The following is a 19964-nucleotide window of genomic DNA, read 5'->3' on the forward strand; positions in this document are numbered from 1 at the left end:
ATTTTCAGCACGTACTGTAACTGTGGCTGCTTGGTACAACACGTATTAGAGCGCAGTCTCTGTAACAATCTACGATTCGTAAATAGTCTCTAGCATGGAAACCATGCATTTTCGGACATAGCTCATTAGACCTTTTTTGTTCAGTATTCTCTCATCGATCAATCCCTAGGGTTCCCTGTACGCAGGAGCCGACACACAATAACAGGGAGCTGTCTGAAACTCGACAGTTCCGTTCATATTAATAGATTCTGACCGGTAGCCAGGAGTGCGAAGAGTGCGTGATCAAAGGTGACTGACTCTTTTAGTAAAACATTAGAACAGTACTACAAACTTCAGAACGTTTAGTACATTGGTGGTAACAACAATTATAGCTCATAACAGAATGCACAAACACCTGACAACTATAACTAAACCATAAATAGGAAACTATTTACCAAGATGGTATACTCATTAGTTGCTACTTCGTTTATTCCTCATCTACGGCCCACCAATTTTCCATCAGAAGTGGACGCCACGAAGGCTACATGAAAACTGAAATTTATCACGTCTATATGGGAAGCGAGAACGAAACATTGGCAGATAACACTTCTTCAGGAGCGTCAGTTAACCATACAGCGACTTGCTTTATTATCACTGTTATATTAAATTCCTGTCTTCTTCCCTCTGCCAGCCTTACATCGATAATAAGCTTCTATATTTTACTTACAAACTGACAATGTGTCACTCTATCTTCGTTTCCTGATTTTATGGAGCAATATTTGGTGTAGACTTGGGCGTAAATGTTGGTAGGTTTCTGCAGATACGAGCGATCAGTTGTTTAGGCCTGGACCGATAGTTTGCTCTCAGGATGCTTTCGACTACTACCGCAGGTCCCATGGAGGCCCAGGTGAATGTTTCCCTTAGCATAATACTGCCCTCACCGACCCGCGTCCGAGACGCGATGCTTGTATCGAGTAGCAATTCGACTGGATGTCGTCGTATCCGAACATGACAGTAGAACTAGTGCGACAAGAAACGTGATTTATCCAGCCAAGTGACACGTTTCCATTGTCCACGAATCCAATGTCGATGATCCTGTACCCACTGATATTGGAATAGGGGAACACGCAGGGGTCGTCTGTTCAAGAACGTGTTCCGAAACACCTCTGCCTCCTCCATCATTGTACTCTGTTGTCACATCCACGACATGCTTCATAGAGCGGACAGGCCTCCTTCTTACACGTGCTGTAAAGAAGCGTAGAGAGCAACACCTTGTCGCTTATCATGGCGTCACCGTCTTTCAGTCACTTTCCATAGATGCTGGCGACAGCAGCACGTAAACAGATATTTTTGCCGTTCCGAGATATTCATTCCCAAGCGCCGGGCCATAACAATCTGGCTTTTGTCATGTCGCTTATTTCAATGGATTTGCGGCCCATATCGTAGCTAGAATAATTCACGTTTCATCTCTGCTCCGCTTATACAGAGTGTATCAGTTGACAAATCAGACTAACTCAAAAAATAAGTTTCACACGAAAAAATATGTTGAATCCAAAGTTGATTACTTTCGAGGGGGAAATCTGCTGGTGCTAAAATTAGCCCTCCACCCCAGCCCCCAGGATGATGGGCGGGAGGCAACTTTAAAATTTGAAATAGGAACCCCCATTTTTTATTGCAGAAACAGATTCTAGACACAAAAAAAACTACGTTGGTCTCGTTTGTCAACTTAAAATTTACACCCTGCATACTTTCCTTAGGCCTGTATCACATGATTTATGACAAATCTTTTGTAAGAACTAGGATCACGTTCTAATTTCTATAAAGGATGTGATAAAAGTATCCCACCACACCGTCAAAGAATTTGTAAGACTTCTTTTACAGAAGATGTTTGTCAAAGATCATCAGAAATACTTTACAGCGTAATACGGGCCCTACTGCGTCATTAGCACGCTACGCTGTCAAGCGTCATTTGGTATCGCGGTAGGCAGTTATCAGAATGTTCTGGCTTATCAGTGAGCATCAGTGCAGTTCATGAGGATAGCGGAAAATTCAGAATTGAAAGGGGAGTCAATCAAGACTCTATATCGCCAAAACCACAGCAGCCGTAGAGCAAGTTTTTCGATTTTTAAATCGCGAAAACGAAGAATCAGCACGTTTTTATGAAACTAACTGGACTGTATTCTTTTCTCTGATGAAATTTTAGTTTTTGCCTCTTGTACAGACTCTTCTGGAGGACGAATGGAAGAATTTAATAGAGTAGGTTAGAAAGTAGTGGTGTAAACCAGTTCACCAGCACCATCGTCGTCGGTCATTTATCAACCATTGCTGGATATACGTCTCTTCCAGATTTCTTCATTCAACTTCTCATATCCAACTGTTTCTGAGTTGTTTGTTTACATCGTCAATCCGTTTCCATTAGGTCATCCTCTAGGTTTTTCTTGATTGTGAGGAATCCAACACAGAGTCTCCTTTATACATTTCCCATCATTTTATCTCATTCCATTTCAGTTTGGCAACAGCCACTTCCTCAACTCCTGTCTTTCATCTTATTCATTTCTCAATATCTTTGTCCAGTCTTTCTACCTTGCTCTCTGTCCATCTCCAGTTCCTGGACTGTTTTAGTGTCCACGTCGTTTCCTCCCTTAAGTTAAAACTGGCATTGTACACTGATTACAGACTTGCCATTTAAGGCATATTCCATTTAAAGCATTTTGAATAAATTATTTCTCTTCCCAAATGAATTATCGAGTGGTTCTAAGTATACAAATTGATCAACTGTTTCCATAACTCCATCATTAATCATTCCTAGCTTGCTATCGGCATAATGACGGTACATATTTTGGTAATACTACAGCATGTCCGGGCCAGAGGTATACAAAAAAATCTGTTTATGTTTCAGTGCCTGTTAAGGTTTATAAGTTTATTTGTCCAGCGTTGTACACAGAAGTTCAAATATTGTCATGCATGTTGATACAGTTCAATTGGGTACTGTTTCTAGCTCCATAGATATCGAAACTGTACTCCACTCGTCGCCACATTTTCATACCATAAGCATGAAAAGTGTTGTGGCCTCTACTGCGGCGTAGATTCGATGTCACAGAGGCACCAGATCGCGGAATCTTAAGCAATGTCCTTGATAAGCTCCCATGCAGTGAAATCCGGCGGTGTCAGATCGTGAGACTGTGGCGGAGGAGGGGTATGAGGGGAAGGGGAGGGGGGGATAGGAAATGGGATTCTCCATTCCGATCCAACGTTCAGGGAACGTCTCATGGAAAAATGTGGGAACACCCCATGATAGTGGTGTGGCGCACTATCGTGCTGGAAGATGACGAGGATCACATCTTGAAGAGTGTATCTATCAGTTGTGTACCATATTTACCCCACAACATAAAATGTCGAGTTCTTTCGTTATAACGATTTGTTTGTGTATACCTCTAGGCCAGACACCTGAATAATTAAGTCTCAGGCCTACTGTTATACGTGCTCTGTTCAACTACTCCTTTTCTTTGCTGAAGTTCGTCATCAAAACAATATCATGTACAAAACGAAGGTGGTTCGGACAAGATCCGTTTATACGTTGTCCTTCTTTAGCCTACTTTAATGATTTAAAGACCTTCTCTAAGTCTGCAGGAAATAGTTTCTGGTGAAACTGAACCACCATGCGGAACTTATTTCTCAATACTTAATTTTTCAATTTCTTCGCATAATCTTGTGTATATCCTTTAACAAACTGTTGTAGGCATATTACATTCTCAAGTGCTGCCAGCACAGATTTTATTGTGACAATGTCAAACGTCTTCCCATAGCCTGTAAACCCTATACAAAATAAAATCTTTTTTTGTTTTCTAGCCGAGTCAGTTGGAATAAAATACTCGAGCTTTAGGTGGTTAGCTCCGCCATCATTGTCAGGAGTAAACACCAGTGACTGCTGGGGCTAGTACAGTTTTCGGCTTATACAGCCACGATTACAGATATAAAATAGAAACACATTCGTTGCTCCTCTTAGTAATTTCATTGGCACACTGCAGATAATACATTGAATTATATCGATTACTGACGTCAGCTGGTTCTTTTCCCTGATTAAAGTCTTACTTTTTCCTAAACGATTAGTATGGATTTTTGTACAAATCTTGTACACCACTGACAAAAGACTAATGTAAGTGTAATTGTTCACCTCTTTCCTGCTGTCTTTCTCGATTATAATAAGACTACTGCAATGTATAAGCAATAAATCGGATATAGAACAGAACAAATTAGCAATGAAGGCAGAGAATCAGTTAATGAGCTTTTGTATTTACTGAATTGAAGCAAGTGACATGATGGACCAATGCAAGAAATAAACCGGGGAGAAATAACACAGCTGATTGCTGCAGCACTGGTAGCAGATATTGAATACTACGAGTCCAATATATACAAAAGATCACTATATGTAACTATTTTTTAATTATGGCTATAAGGTATGGACTTTCTGATTCAATTATCATTTCCCCCATACGTTTAAAAGATAGCTTACTGTACACCATGAGCTGATGAGCTGCATGTAAAATATTCAGCTGACAGACCGGTATTTTGACACAGAGACCATAGTCAATGGCATTTGATGCAGAGGACGAACAACCAAATGTATGTATATTGATATCTACAACATAATAGGCAACGGCCTTTCCGCAGTGGAGACACCGGTTCCCGTCGGATCACCGGGCACTTAGGTGAGTAACCATGCGGGCCGCCATGTGCTGTTGCCACATTTCAGGGTGCACTTAGCCCCGTGATGCAAATTGAGCAGCTGCTGGACCGAATAGTAGCGGCTCCGGTCAAAGAAAACCTCGTAACGACCGGGAGAGCGGTGTGCTGACCACACGCCCCTAGTATGCGCATCCTCAGCTGAGGATGACACGGCGGTCGTATGGTCCCGATGGGCCACTTGCGGCCTGAAGATCGAGTGCTTTTGCTTTTTACAACAATAACATTCTGTATACACGAACACTGTAAACAAAAGGTGACTTACATATTGTGAACGTCCATATCAAACGTCGTGCGTGTCAGTTATGAAATTTCTGTTATGTGTATCCTGCTCAATGTGTTGTTCATGACGGTTAACATCGATTTCCTCTCTTTATCTATTCTGTCCTTATATATGATGTGTCAAAGTCCAGAACTTAATACACATGTCAGAGATGTATCTACCTATGATACCAGAGATTACAAGACCCGTATAAAATAGCCTCTGTGACCTGACCACCAGTTTCATGTTTTCATTCCGTGGCTGTAGTGTACACTGAGGCCAGGAAGCGTGGCTGTTTAGCGTCTGAAGGCTGTAACATTATACTGCAGAGGTACGGAAGATGATGCATCCTATCTTGATCAAATAGACATGGTTAAAATTAGATTTTAAACATTCACAGGGATCTATATTTTCTGGATCGACATCAGTTTTGGCTTCACAGAGATTCCATAATTGACAAACACGTCATTTCACATGGACGTGCGCACTGGCGGCCTATCCGCACAAAAACCCTGGGTTCGGTGTGGGCTGGCGGTGGGGTGGGTGGACTGCTGTATCCTGTTGTGGGGTTGTGTGTACCACTGAGGTCTACCGCTGGACGAAGCCTCTCCGTCGTTTCTAGGTCCCCGGTTCAATACACAATACACAAATATGTATTCATCCTTAAAGTATTATTCTAAAACATTGGTTAATTGAAATGTTTTTTTGTCTAATCTACTAGTACCTGATTCATACTGTGCTTTACTGATTTATTTCGGGACAGAATCACCTGAGTGAGCTGGAGCTCTGGCGCAAGGTCACGATCTGAAATCTGTAATTAGTATTCATCAAACGTGAAATACTGAAGATTTATTGCTATTTTTTTGGATTGTCATAAATAATTGCTTCATTTGAGCTTGTCAAAATTTACGTGTTAAAATAAAAAAAATCATAATAACAGCTTGCACTCGATATGCCTACATTTCTTTGTTTGTCCTTTGTTTCAGATGCTACTGACGATGCGCTCTACATCCGAATACCGCCCGGGCAGTTAAATATTTTACATGCAGCTCATGGTGTACAGCAAGATGTCTTTTAACAAGTACTTACAAGCCGGCAGCACCAGGCGTATAAGGTTTCATTTCATCCCATACACTATTCCATTTGCAAATAGTGCGTGGGAATGGCAACTGTCGATAAATTCGTATGTGCTCTTCTTTCTCTCATTTTCTTGTTATGGTTATGTCACGAAACACATATGAGAGTGAATAATACGTCGTCCCGCTGGCGACGGAACGTACGCTCTCGGGATTTCAACAGTAAACCTCTTCATGACACACAACTACTCCCTTGTAGCGTTTGCCACTGGAGTTAGATGAGCATCTCCGTAACATTCTTGTACTTAAAAAAAAAAAAAAAAAAAAAAAATCCGTGACGAATCGTGTCTCTCTTCATTCAATCTTCTCTCTCTCTCTCTCTCTCTCTCTCTCTCTCTGTCTTCTATTATTCCAGGTAGGCGAAGGTCTCAGATTAACAAATATTATTCAACCATCGGCCTAACAAGTGTTTTGTAATTCATTTATTTCTTGAACGAATTACACTTAAATAATATTCATCCCGTAAATTTCGTCTGTCATCCTGCATTCTATTTTGGGTATGTCTGGGCTGTTACTCCTAGAGCTTTAATTGTTTCCAGTGGTTTATCGCCAAGAGCATAATTGAACAGTAATAGATCTTTTCGCTTATTTATGCGCCACTCATTAATTTATTTTCGCTCCAGCAACTGTTACGAAGTTCCTGCGGAGTAATACAGTTAGTTTTCTCATGTAGATGTCACCATATAGAGCTGTTTGCGATGTTCTGCTGGCAGTTCGCTGACGTCTCAGACCAATAGCAGGGACACTATCCACCGAAAGTCACTGTCACTCTCTTCAATACCTTACCAATTTTTAATAGCCCTGCAGTTAACTGGAAGTCGGGCATTAGGCCACCATGCGTCTAGCTGTCAGTGCGCTGAACATCTGGAAAACATGTAATTCAGTTACTGTCCATTCTCTTAGTTCCTCAGGAAGGCTACTACAGTTTCGTTATGAGGAGTCTAGCAGTAAATATTACTTTAAAACGATACCAAGATACATACAGAGAGTGATGGGCTACCAGCTTTGCATCTCTTGCTGTAAGATTACCACAACAGAGACTGTAATTCTAAGCAAAAATGTATATTAATCGCTTTATGCTCATTTGATAGATAATATTCAGCCAGAGACTTATATAACTGAGTATAAGCATGGAAAGGAATAAGTACAGACTACTTGCTAATTCTGCCAGTTCGTTTCTCAATTCTTTCCTGGAGATAGTACGCTATGTCTAAATTACAGAACTGTTTTCTTCTACTGTAAGAGACTTAACAACGCTTATGAGTAACTTTGAGTTCTTTTATTTATTTACAGGTCGTCGGCAGCGCCCATACAGCCATCCAGAACATACAATGGCTTAAAAAAACAAACAAACTGCAGTTCCTTGACGAATAATACAGAAAACCAAACAAACAACACCATAGACAGCTGACATAAAATAATAGGCACAGAAATACATCGCCTCTTACTTTAACAATCAGATTAGAAACAGATGCAGACTTACACACACACACACACACACACACACACACATACGACAAAAACCCAAACTTAACATTTACCAATCGGGTCAGTGGACGCCGCTGCAAAGTCGTTAAATCGTAGTGGCATTGCCGTCTTGCACAAAATATTGTTGTCAGTGATCGCAAAAAGATTAACTAGACCATCTCCCGGCCCTGTCTACAATATACAGGGGCTCGACAAAAATATGGTAAGACAAAAAACACATTACCACGATTCAAAGTGGTATAGGAAACCTGTTGACATTCAAAATCGGTTCCAGTCGTTTCTGAATGGGTAAATACAGATTCTATGTGGCTTTCATGGGGATCTTACACCATTCTTCCTGCAAAATAGTGTCAAGTTCAGATAACAAAAATTGAGGTGGATAGCAAACACGCGCCCTTTTCTCAACGGTAGACCACAAAGGAACTCGATAATTTTGAGATCTGGTGACTGTGGTGGCCAGCTCACAAAACTAGGCCTGGACGATGACAGCCTTGCGATCGGGGGTCCTGTCCTCTTGAAACACAACGTTGCCATTGGGAAAGAAACATTGTATCATGGCATGGACCTGCTCAGCCAAATTAGTCACATAATCTTTGGCAGTAAAGCCATGTGGGACCATGGAATATCACGATATACCTACCCACTCATGACCTAACTTCCATACAGTTTCACTCTTGGGATGTTAAGTCGGCCAGAACATGGAAAGAATGTGGGACAAGACTTTCTTCCACTGCTCGCTAGTCCAGCTTTTATGGCTTTGGCACCTCGTTGTTCTGTTACGGGCTTTTGCATCCCCGAAGAGCGGTTTAGAATTCTAGCTCGCCCTACCGTTCCCATGTTATGGAGCTCCCTTCGTGTTGTTTTCGGTGCTGTCATCTTTCGAGAGTGTGACATTCAGTTCTGCAGTGACCATCGCAGTTACCATCATTCAACACACACTTTCGTCTGTTTTGTAAATTACCGGATGACGTGTTACCGTTTTCCCAGTATGCGGCACAAATCTTCGATAGGGTGCCTCTTCAAACACCAAACACATCGATTACCATGGTTACGCAAGCATCCACCATATGAACACTAACAACTCGCCCACGTTCGAACTCAGGCCGCGCTGAGTGGCCGTACGGTTTGAGGCGCCATGTCACGAAATGCGCGGCCCCTCCCGCCGGAGGTTCGAGTCTTCCTTCTGGCAAGAGTGTCTGTTGCCCTTAGCGTAAGTTAGTTTTATTACTGTGTAAGCCTAGGGACCGATGACCTCAGCAGTCTGGTCCCTTAGGAATTCACACACATTTGAACATTTGAACTCAGTTAGCTCCAACATAATGCATTCGCAACTACACAGAACACTGTTTTGGACATGACTGACACTTTCTCCCATATTAAGCTCATTGCCGTTCGTGGTCAAATACAACAGCATCACCCCCAGGCTTGGCTAGGATCTGCGTTTACGCTCAAGCATGCGTTTCCCACGGTGTTTTCACATTTTTGTCCAACCCCCTGCACGTCTTGTCTTCGTGGAGGTCTATGTTGACATACAGTGTAAGAATTCGCTCCCAGACATCGAATACTAACACCTGAACTGGAACAGTACTATTGTATGGCTTCTTTGTTGTTTAGCGTGGCACTTTTACAGCACAGGCCTCATCGATGTTTTAAAACCTTCTTGCTTCCCACCGTTGAAGAGCAATTCGGGGACGGCGATTGCATCTTTCAACACGATCGAGCACCTGTTGATAATGCACGGCCTGTGGCGAAGTGGTTATGCGACAATAACATCCCTGTAATGGACTGGCCTGCACATAGCCCTGACCTGAGTCCTATTGAATACCTTTGGAATGTTTTGGAATGCCGACTTCGTGCCAGACCTCACCGACCGACATCGATACCTCTCCTCAATGGAGCACACCGTGAAAAATGGGCTGCTATTCCCCAAGAAACCTTCCAGCCCCTAATTGAACGTATGCCTGTGAGAGTGCAAGCTGTCATCAAAGCTAAGGGTGGGGCAACACCATATTGAATTCCAGCATTAGCGATGGAGGGCGCTGCGAACTTGCAACTTATTTCCTGCCAGGTGTGCAGATACTTTTGATCACAACGTGTATAACGTTTCCTTAAAAGAGCATTCTGGGTTTAAATATTACTGTACCTCGACAATAACAACTTTTATAACTGTTGTAAAAATTAATTCTCTACAAAGAGCAGCGTGGAGACTGACTCTGCCGTAACTTGAGAACAGGAATTTGGGTCGTAAAACGAACGACTTGGTCGTGTTTTAATCGAATCCCAAACGTATTCCTCCCAGCTGCCGATTTGAGAAGGTTCGTTCAGTCATGAAGTGACGACGGTGTTGTATGCCATTGAGCGGACGACTGCCGAAATACTGCACGCTTGGCACATCATGATGCGAAGATCTCGAAGCGGCAGGTCGCCGAACTGACACAGAGGCTGAGCATAGGGCTGGGCTTAAATGTGTCTGTCGCCACCACAGTCCACTCTTGGCAAATAACGCCACTGTTTTTTAAGATGCGAATATGTTGTTGATCCATAACAACACAACTAATACATTATATAATGAAAAGTATCCGGAAACCTATTAGTGGGCATTAAAGTGGAGTGCGTCCACTCTTCGACTTTATGACGGCTTCAACTCTGCTGGGAAGAATTTCGGTGAGATATCTGAATGCCTGTGGAGGGATGGCAGCCCATCCTTTCTATAGGCTCCAAACCGGAGAAGGTAAAGATGTTGGGCGTTGGGATTTGGAGCGGAGCTTGCGTCCTAACTCACCCCAAATGTGTTTCGTTGGTTTCAGGTTGCGTCTCTGGGCTATCCAGTCCATTGCTGCTTTAAGACAGGGTCTATTGACATGCTGATACAATCATAGCCTCCGCACTGTTCCTCTACTGTACACAGTACACAGTGCTGTAAAGTGAGTTCATGTCCTTCCACATTTAGCGTTTTCTTAAGCGCTGTAAGGGGACCGCACTATAACCACGAAAAACACTCTTACACCGTGACACCACATCCTCTGTACTACACTGTTGGCATTATCCCTGATAGTACGTAACGTTCTTCAGACATTCGACAAACCCAACGCCTTCCACCGGTTGCCACAGTCTACAGTCTCGCTTCACACCACATTAAAGCATCGCTTAGCGTTGTCTTCAAACATGTATGGCTTACCAGGAGCTGCTCCACCATTGTACCGTGCTCTTTCCAAATGCTAGCTCTTTGGAACTGATGGGTGGTCCCTTCCACTGATTACACGCAACTTGTTACAAGGCCCCTCCGTAATAGTCGACGCTCCTTGACCGTCAGTACATGAGACCCACCTGATCTTCGATTAGCTGTGGTTTTCCTTCGAGTTTCCACCTAACGATCACGTCACCAGCAGTCGACTTGGGTAGCTTTAGGAAGATTGAAATGTCTCCGAAAGATTCGTTACTCGGGTGACATTCAATGACTATTTCACGTTCGAAGTCACTGAGTCCTCCTGACCAACCCATTTCGCTGTTACAGCCTTTCTACTGACAGCACAATACTTCCTGCTTCCTTTTATAGTGACAACTACTGGTCAATTTCGCATTACAGATGGATGTCCGAATACAGTCGATCACATAGCGTATCTCTTCGTATCCTGTCAATACAACCTGTAAAGTATGTATGTAGAACTGTAAACGGATCCTAGCCAAGGCTCGACATACGTTACGTACCAAGAATAACGCAGATGTAGCCCTTGTGCGCAATTTCTGGTTAAGCCACTTCACATGGACAATTATAAATTTAAAAATTACAGGGTCGCCACCAGCCCAAGCCCTTCCTTACAATTAAGAAAAATACCGAACTTGAAATTATCAGTTCAATTAAATTAAGAATTTAATTATAAGAATGCAATTCTTAAAGACACTAACAAAATGAACAGCATTGTATGTCGTATATCAATGATGTTGATTAACTAAACTGAGTTTTCCTCCCATTTTTGTTCATGACAAGCAAGCAGATTAACTTTTAAAATATCAAGGAATGGAAAATTAATTTGAAAACTGGCATCAATGAGAAAGATAAAGGACGCAGAGTTTATCTTTTACGTAGCACATTTATTTCATTACTGAATTTGATGCACATCTTATGAATACACATGACTGGTGCCTGAATGAAAAATTTAACTAAATAATTCGACAAAAAATGGTAGAATAGCGCAACTAAAAAAAAGGAAAAACACACAAAATGGAAGTGGAACAAAATAATTCAATCATTCCATCTATGTACCCTCGACTGTCCGAAAGGAACAAAGTAACTTCCACACTTTTAATTTCAATCACCATCATCGCCGATTCTTAACAAAATAATTATGCCACATTCCGAAAATACATAACTACACACGCTTCAGTTAAGCTGAAGTACTTAAATATGCCGTGAATTTAACATAGAGAAGTTCTAATTCGACCTACTTCCTATCAGCAGAAACCCTCTCTACGAACTGTATTCAGCAACCGCTAGCTGCAGAGTGTCCTTTCTCCACCGAGCTTCGCCTAACTACCGGTGCAACGGAAGCTACCAGAGGGGTAGGCTTCCGTCACCAACCTGACAGACAAACCAACCTCAGACATAAAAAGGGGTAAACCTCTTTGTCCAGGTCCTGGGATCATAAGTTGGTCATCCTGTGCTACCCTCCAAACGAGAAGTAAACATCACCTGCTCCTAGCAGACGACAACCAACTCAGCGTCCCCCACAAGAGAAACCCGAAACCCCTCGTAAAAGCACTCATTCAGTCACATTTACGCACACATAGGGTAGGGTGAATGGAAAAACGTAATAAATACAGATCATGGTTTCCTATGGAACACACACACCAAAAAAATCAAACATAATATCGTTTAATAAGCCTTACTTTGATTGCTCAGTCGTTCTGGGAGAGATAATAAATTAAGCCGCAATCACGCGGTGGAATAGGATGCACAGAATACAGTGAGACAAGCGTCTTATGAAACGACTCCACAGAGACGTTTCATCTTACGTACTTTTGCCGATAGTCTTCAGTTTAGTTACACGAGAAGGTATTCTATCACAGTGCGTGTATTTTGCAGCAGATACAGTCGCCGTCACGGCAGACGAAGTGGAGGCTGTGCTGCTAGCGAAGTGGTACGTAAGGTTGTCCGCCAACGTCCCCAACCCCCGTCCGTCCCCCTGCCCCGCCCCGCGCACAGCCAGGGCATCACGTGTCCCTAGGCTGGTAGCAGACGCCTCTCCCCAGGAGCATCCCGTCTCGGACGGCAGGCTGTTCCGAGGGGAGCCGAACACAGACGCGCTCTGACACCCCACGGTCCAGCGCGCACCGAGAATCAGATACACTGCGCCTCTTTCTGAGCTGATGGCAGTTATCAGTGCGATTCATTTTCACTCTTCACATCTCAGACCTGACTCCCTACGGCCGGCATTTTAAGAGCAACTGCGCCGCTTCTATCTTAAAGGGCGTCGCTTCGATGGGATGGAATCACAGTTTAGGAAGTTCAGTTCTGAGTTTGTCGAAATGCGGCATCGGTAGCACTCAATACACTTCGCTGTCATTACTATCCATTTATCTCTACACTTATAAATAGCTTACGCACGTAAATAATGTAAGGGGGTTCCAGGAATAATGCAATTTTTTAAAATGCGATTAAAGTAGAATATAATTTTCAGAGACGATAATGTGAGAGAGGCCTAGCGTTCTGTAAACTTGCGCTTTGGGTGAGATATTCAGGTGATTGAGTCAACCAGTTTACCGTGTAGTATTAAAAAGCTCGATAAAGTGAAACCGTGGCTCTCTTCTACATCGAAACACATTCATTACAAATATCCAGTGGACCCGCTTTTGCCACACAAACTGATCTAACTGAAAACAGCAATATAAATGTTCTGATTTTACTTGGAAAATCTAGTGAAAAGAGTCATTCTTAATTTTTATGCTCCCATTCCAGCATTGCGGACAGTTGATCAATCGGTTCCTAACTTCAGTCAATTCCAAACTTCAGTCAGTTTGACTACTAAGATATAACTTCGAAAAGTAAGTTAGACGTTATCTTGGCAGGCCTAATAACTTGCTGCACTACACATCAGAGAGACAAAGATACGTGACACTATAGTCTAGTGTTGATTTCTGCAATTATTTCACGCAGTGCTACTTGTCTATTAGCACTGACAATTCTACGCAACCGCCGCTGTTCTCGGTCGTTAAGTGAAAGCTGTCGGCCACTGCGTTGTCGATGGTGAGTGGTAATGCCTGAAATTTGGCATTCACGGCCCACTCTCTACATTGTGAGTCTCAGAATAGTCACCAAGTGTCTGTAAACAACGGTCAGAACGTTGTTCCAATCGACCAACTCCTCGACGATAGAAATCCGCCCCTTGGTCAAGGACCCTTTCTAGAACCGCTGTATGAACACTCTTATTTTTGGAAAATCTCTTTCCTGGCGACTGCTGCGGATCATTCGCTCGATTACCTGGATACTTTCATCTGTGGTCGACGTCGATGGTCTTCAAATGGTTCAAATGGCTCTGAGCACTGTGGGACTTAACATCTGAGGTCATCAGTCCCCTAGAACTTAGAACTAATGAAACCTAACTAACCTAAGGACACCACACACATCCATGCCCGAGGCAGGATTCGAACCTGCGACCGTAGCAGCGGCGCGGTTCCGAACTGAAGCGGCTAGAACCGCTCGGCCACTCCGGCCGGCCGATGGTCTTCCTTCCCATTCAGCATCACCCACGTTTGTATGGGCTTGGTCAAATTGTCGGCACCATTTCATTACCACTGGACACAAAAATGTATTTGGTCCATATAGCGCAAGAATCTGTGAGCACTTTATACGTTTTGCCCATAAGCATCGCACTGTCGCCGCGCGGCGTACTCGTGCGGTCTAGGGTGCCTTGTCACGGCTCGTGCGACGGCTACGTCCCCCCCCCCCCCCCCCCCCCGTCTGATGTTCGAGTCCTCCATCGGTCGGGCATGGGTGTGTGTTGTCCTTAGCGTAAGTTTGGTTCAATAGCAACTTACAACAAATTTCCATCGCACTGTCCTGCGTACAACTACGGCCGATGGCCATAGCCCGTAAATGACCCGTTACACATTGTTTTGGTTCAGGTTTGTGCTTCGTCCTAAGACTTTGGTCCTGTTATTGCGGTTACGAAGTGTGGAAGAAGTCGAACACAGTGTACAGCAATGCCGTTCGGAGACGATTTCTGTTTGTATCAGCATGATAATATACCCCGTCTTGAAGAAGCATAAGATCTGAACCCAATGGGACATCTTTAGGATGAGTTACAACGTCGATATAGCTCCAGACCGCAGCGTACAAAATAGCTACTTGTCTGGTTTCTGGCCTGGAAAAGAAATGGCTGCCATTCCTCCACAGACATTCAGACGCATCACTGAAAGTGTCCCCAAGAGATTTGAAGCAGTTATAAATGTGAAGACTTCTTAAGTAATAGAACCGAGTACATTGTCCTCGATGGTGAGTGTTCATCGGAGGTGAGGGTATCATCTGGAGTGCCCCAGGGAAGTGTGGTAGGTCCGCTGTTGTTTTCTATCTACATAAATGATCTTTTGGATAGGGTGGATAGCAATGTGCGGCTGTTTGCTGATGTACGGGAAGGTGTCGTCGTTGAGTGACTGTAGGAGGATAGAAGATGACACGGACAGGATTTGTGATTGATGTAAAGAATGGCAGCTAATTCTAAATACAGATAAATGTAAATTAATGCAGATGAATAGGAAAAAGAATCCCGTAACGTTTGAATACTCCATTAGTAGTGTAGCGCTTGACACAGTCACGTCGATTAAATATTTGGGCGTAACACTGCAGAGCGATATGAAGTGGGACAAGCATGTAATTGCAGTTATGGGGAAGGCGGATAGTCGCCTTCGGTTCATTGGTAGAATTTTGGGAAGATGTGGTTCATCTGTAAAGGAGACCGCTTATAAAACGCTAATACGGCCTATTCTTGTGTACTCGAGCGTTTGGGATCCCTATTAGGTCGGATTGAGGGAGGACATAGAAGCAATTCAGAGGCGGGCTGCTAGATTTGTTACTGGTAGGTTTGATCATCACGCGAGTGTTACGGAGATGCTTCAGGAACTCGGGTGGGAGTCTCTAGTGGAAAGGAGGCGTTCTTTTCGTGAATCGCTACTGAGGAAATTTAGAGAACCAGCATTTGAGGCTGACTGCAGTACAATTTTACTGCCGCCAACTTATATTTCGCGGAAAGACCGCAAAGATAAGATAAGAGAGATTAGGGCTCGTACAGAGGCATATAGGCAGTCATTTTTCCCTCGTTCTGTTTGGGAGTGGAAAAGGGAGAGAAGATGCTAGTTGTGGTACGAGGTACCCTCCGCCACGCACGTGGATTGCGGGGTATGTATGTAGATGTAGATGTGAATGGGTGAACATACTCCATATCGGTGTCCGTATACTTTTCATCAGATGGTGTGGACTGGGTTATTCTGAGGAGGCTGAGCCACCTAGTCGCCAAGTTTTTTCATCTCCTGCGAATGAATGTTAGTCCTTTCTTTGCAAAGAATATACGTTGTGTCCAAGTCTTACACAATTTGAGTGCGGGAAGAAAGGTCCCTATCTGACGGCGAGGCGCCAAGAAGGAATACGTAGCGGCAGCGGCCGCGGCGCCGACTCCGGCAGCGCCGCACCGGAAGCTGCGCGCAGGCGGGCGGCGGCGGCGGCGGCGGCGGGGGCGGCCGGAGGGCAGGGCGCTATTTGCATCGAGCTAAGACGGCGGCCGGCCGGGCCTGGGGTCTGGCCACGCGGGACTCCTTAGAACGGGGACGGACGGGACGGGACGGGACGGGACGCAGTCTCGTATTGATCGGCGGGCCAGGCGCCAACCGCCCGGGAACTTCCCTTCTTGCGCCCGCCTGCCACCGCCGCAGGCAGCTAATCCTCCGTTGCTCCTTCTTCTTGTCCGCGTCTTCTCCCTGCCTCCGTCCGCCGCCTCGCCTCCTCGGCCGTCTTTATCGACCGCGAAGGCGTCGTCTGCGCCACGGCCGCAGCCGCCCCTGCCCGACTTGCCTACCCCCACGCCCGAGCCTACTCCCTCTGATGCCCAGAAATATCGCGCCCTCCTCCCCCTCACCCCATCGCGCTGCTGGGCCCGGCCCCGTCTCTGCGTCACCCTCCCTTTCAGCCCTGGAAGCTACAAAACTTCGCCTTCAGACTCCCCTCCGACTCCCTACCAGTGCTCCCTCCTTTCTCCCGAGATGGTAAGAGGAGGAAAAAAAAAAAAAAAAAAAAAGCGGTCGTCGCCAGTTGCAGCTACTCATCTCTGCAGAACGAGGCGCTTGTTCCGCTCTCCCCAGACCCTCCCCCACCCCCGTCCCCCTCCCGCGTCTTCCCGGATCGATAGTCGGAATCTTCCGTCAAGAACTGTTCTTTGGCTGTTCTGAGGCGCAGGGACAACTGCAGAGGAGCATTTTATACACAATCGACGACGCGACAGTCCTTACAGAGTTAAAAATAAAAATACCTAAATCTCCATCTTCGTGAAAAAATTCAAACTCTATGGTAATAACAAATTTTACCAAAACAGCTTGCCGGCCTGTGTGGCCGAGCGGTTCTAGGCGCTTCAGTCTGGAACCGCGCGACCGCTACGGTCGCAGGTTCGAATCCTGCCTCGGGCATGGATGTGTATGGACTCCTTAGGTTAGTTAGGTTTAAGTAGTTCTAAGTTCTAGGGGACTGATGACCTCAGATGTTAAGTCCCATAGCGCTCAGAGCCATTTGAACCAAAACAGCTTCCGCATATCCTGTCTTCCTTTCCAGAGAGCACCACAACCAATCAGGCGCCGAAGGCTAGTGTAATATAACCTGTAAGAGAAAGACCAAACTAATAAGCAGCAGAAATGAGATTAGTGAAACTTCGCATCGCAGTTACAGACCACGAAGGAACTGGGGACCAAGCAGGAATTTTGCTACCTTCGAAGCAAAATAACATCTGATGGGTGAAGCAAGAAGAAGATCAGAAGCGGACTGGCACAGGCCAAAGGGACGTTCCTGGTCAGAAGAAGTCTACCACTATCGAAACTAGGCGGTAATGTGAGAATAAAATTTCTTAGAATGAATGTTTGGTGCGCACAATTGCACGGAGGTGAATCCTGAACTGTGGCAAAACCGGAAATGAAAAGAATGTAGAAGGATGCTGAAAATTAGGTGAGCTGATAACATGAATGACAAGAGCAGCGTGTGGGAAATATTGACGAGGGTGCTAAAACATCAAGGAATAACTTTCATGGTACCACGGGGAGTTGAAGAGGTCAGAAACTGCAGGGAGAGACAGAGATTTAAATGTATCGAGCAAACAGTTTAGAACGTTGTGTTAATAAATGATGGTCTGAAATGAAGAGGATACCAGAGGAAAGATATTCGTGACGGGTCGCATCAACTTTCACAGAAAACTGTTGACACCCCTCTCCGAAAAAAAAAGAAAAAAAGAAAAGAAAAAAGCGGAGAGAGAGACAGACAGAGAGAGAGAAAGAGAGAAAGAGAGAATTTTTTTTTATTTGTTTCTAAATGTACACTCTCTGCTCTGAGAAGTAAGTCGTTAACTGAGTGACGACGTCTTTCCTACAGCATCCCTGTGACGCTTCCCCGTGCACCGAACAAAAGCCTGACAAATCGTGAAGCTTCTACCTGTATATTCTCTCTTTCATTGGTTCCTCTTCTTAAAAACTATATCTCTCACATACAAAGCTATCTGTCACGTCGAATAACCCAGGGTGATACTCCATTGTCGGCTGTACCTACGCTTGTGCTCTGTCAGCAATAGTGTCCGCCTCTGTAGCTGAACGGCGAGAGCGGCTAAACGCTTGCCAGCACGGTAATTCGGGGTGTCAGGGGGTTGGCCGCCTTCTGTAGTAAAAAAACTGAGTGAAGTTTTCAGCGGCCAACTTGAAGAGGTGTTATAAGACATCCGCAAAGAGCTAATGACGAATAGTAACAAAGAAAGAGATAGAATGAGAAAAAAGTCTTTGCGAGGGCCTGGGTTCGATTTCCGGCTGTGTCGGAGATTTTCCCCGCTCGGGTTCAAATGGCTCTGAGCACTATGGGACTAAACTTCTATGGTCATCAGTCCCCTAGAACTTAGAACTACTGAAGCCTAACTAACCTAAGGACATCACACAACACCCAGTCATCACGAGGCAGAGAAAATCCCTGACCCCGAAGGGAATCGAACCCGGGAACCCGGGCGTGGGAAGCGAGAACGCTACCGCACGACCACGAGCTGCGGACTCCCCGCTCGGGGACTTTCATGGACACGCAAGTCACGGAAGGGGCGTCAATTAAAAAGACTTGCACCAGGCGGTCTAACTCCCTGAATGGGGACCCCCAGACAAATGTGCCACAAGAACGTTTTTCATTTAATCAGCAATAATACATTCACACAATATTCGCTCTTTCCGTCTGTTCTTATAATTTAAAAAATTACAGGTCACTTTCTTCTTTTTGATAAAGCTACTGAAGATATAAGAAATGAGAAAGGGTACAGAAAGACTCCCTACGACTGATTTTGACTCTAGAACAAACAAAAGAAAAAAGAATGCGTAGAAGAATGCGATCGTGTCCCATATACCCCTTAGTTGCTCATATTCTTACTTGAATTGTATTTAAAAATAAAATATTATTTAAGGCGGAAAAAGTTGTCTGTTGCGAGGCTATCCAGCAATGGTACCTGACTGGCAATAGAGAATGGGCAGAGAAGATAACTGTTTCCGTCATAAATTTTTATTGATAGAACTCACATGATTAATTTCAGAAATAGATTCCTGGCTACAGAACCAAAGAAAAACATAAATTCTTTCATGTTCTAAGTATGAATTCATTTGCTTCAATCAATTGTGCTTAGCCGCGAATACAACATTGGCGCATGCTATTTTTTTTTATTTTAAAAATATTGTCTAGATATTCAGTCGTTCAGACTGCTCATCATGTTTCTGTCCGTCCCCGGTAGCTGAGTGGTCAGCGCGACGGAATGTCATACATAACAGCCCGGGTTCGATTCCCTGCTGGGTCGGAGATTTTCTCCACTCAGGGACTGGGTTTTGTGTTGTCCTTATCACCATCATTTCATCCCCATCGACACGCAAGTCACCGAAGTGGCGAACTGTAAAGGCTTGCACCAGGCGAACGGTCTACCCGACGAGAGGCCCTAGCCACATGGCATTTACATTTACATTATGTTTCTAGGCGATTCCTACTCAATGGATACATGGATACTTCGGAAAGAAAACTTAGTTGAACTAGCTGAATGGCACCACAGATGAAATACAATAAAATATGTAGGTGCCAACGTTACACTCAAGGTTATTCA

At 44.4% G+C, this 19964-nt stretch overlaps 1 protein-coding gene across 1 annotated transcript in view; it reads right to left on the minus strand.

Moving 5' to 3' along the window:
• Window positions 1-6849: 6849 nt before the first annotated feature.
• The window catches only part of LOC126475848 (uncharacterized), a 364609-nt gene continuing 351494 nt past the window's right edge, over window positions 6850-19964 (minus strand). The window contains exon 6 of the mRNA XM_050103500.1: window positions 6850-6984. Within this exon, the coding sequence (XP_049959457.1) occupies window positions 6946-6984 (39 nt within the window). The 3' untranslated portion in view covers window positions 6850-6945. The remainder of the gene's footprint in view (window positions 6985-19964) is intronic.

This window comes from Schistocerca serialis, chromosome 1, assembly GCF_023864345.2.
Source record: "Schistocerca serialis cubense isolate TAMUIC-IGC-003099 chromosome 1, iqSchSeri2.2, whole genome shotgun sequence".
Lineage (NCBI taxonomy): Eukaryota > Metazoa > Arthropoda > Insecta > Orthoptera > Acrididae > Schistocerca > Schistocerca serialis.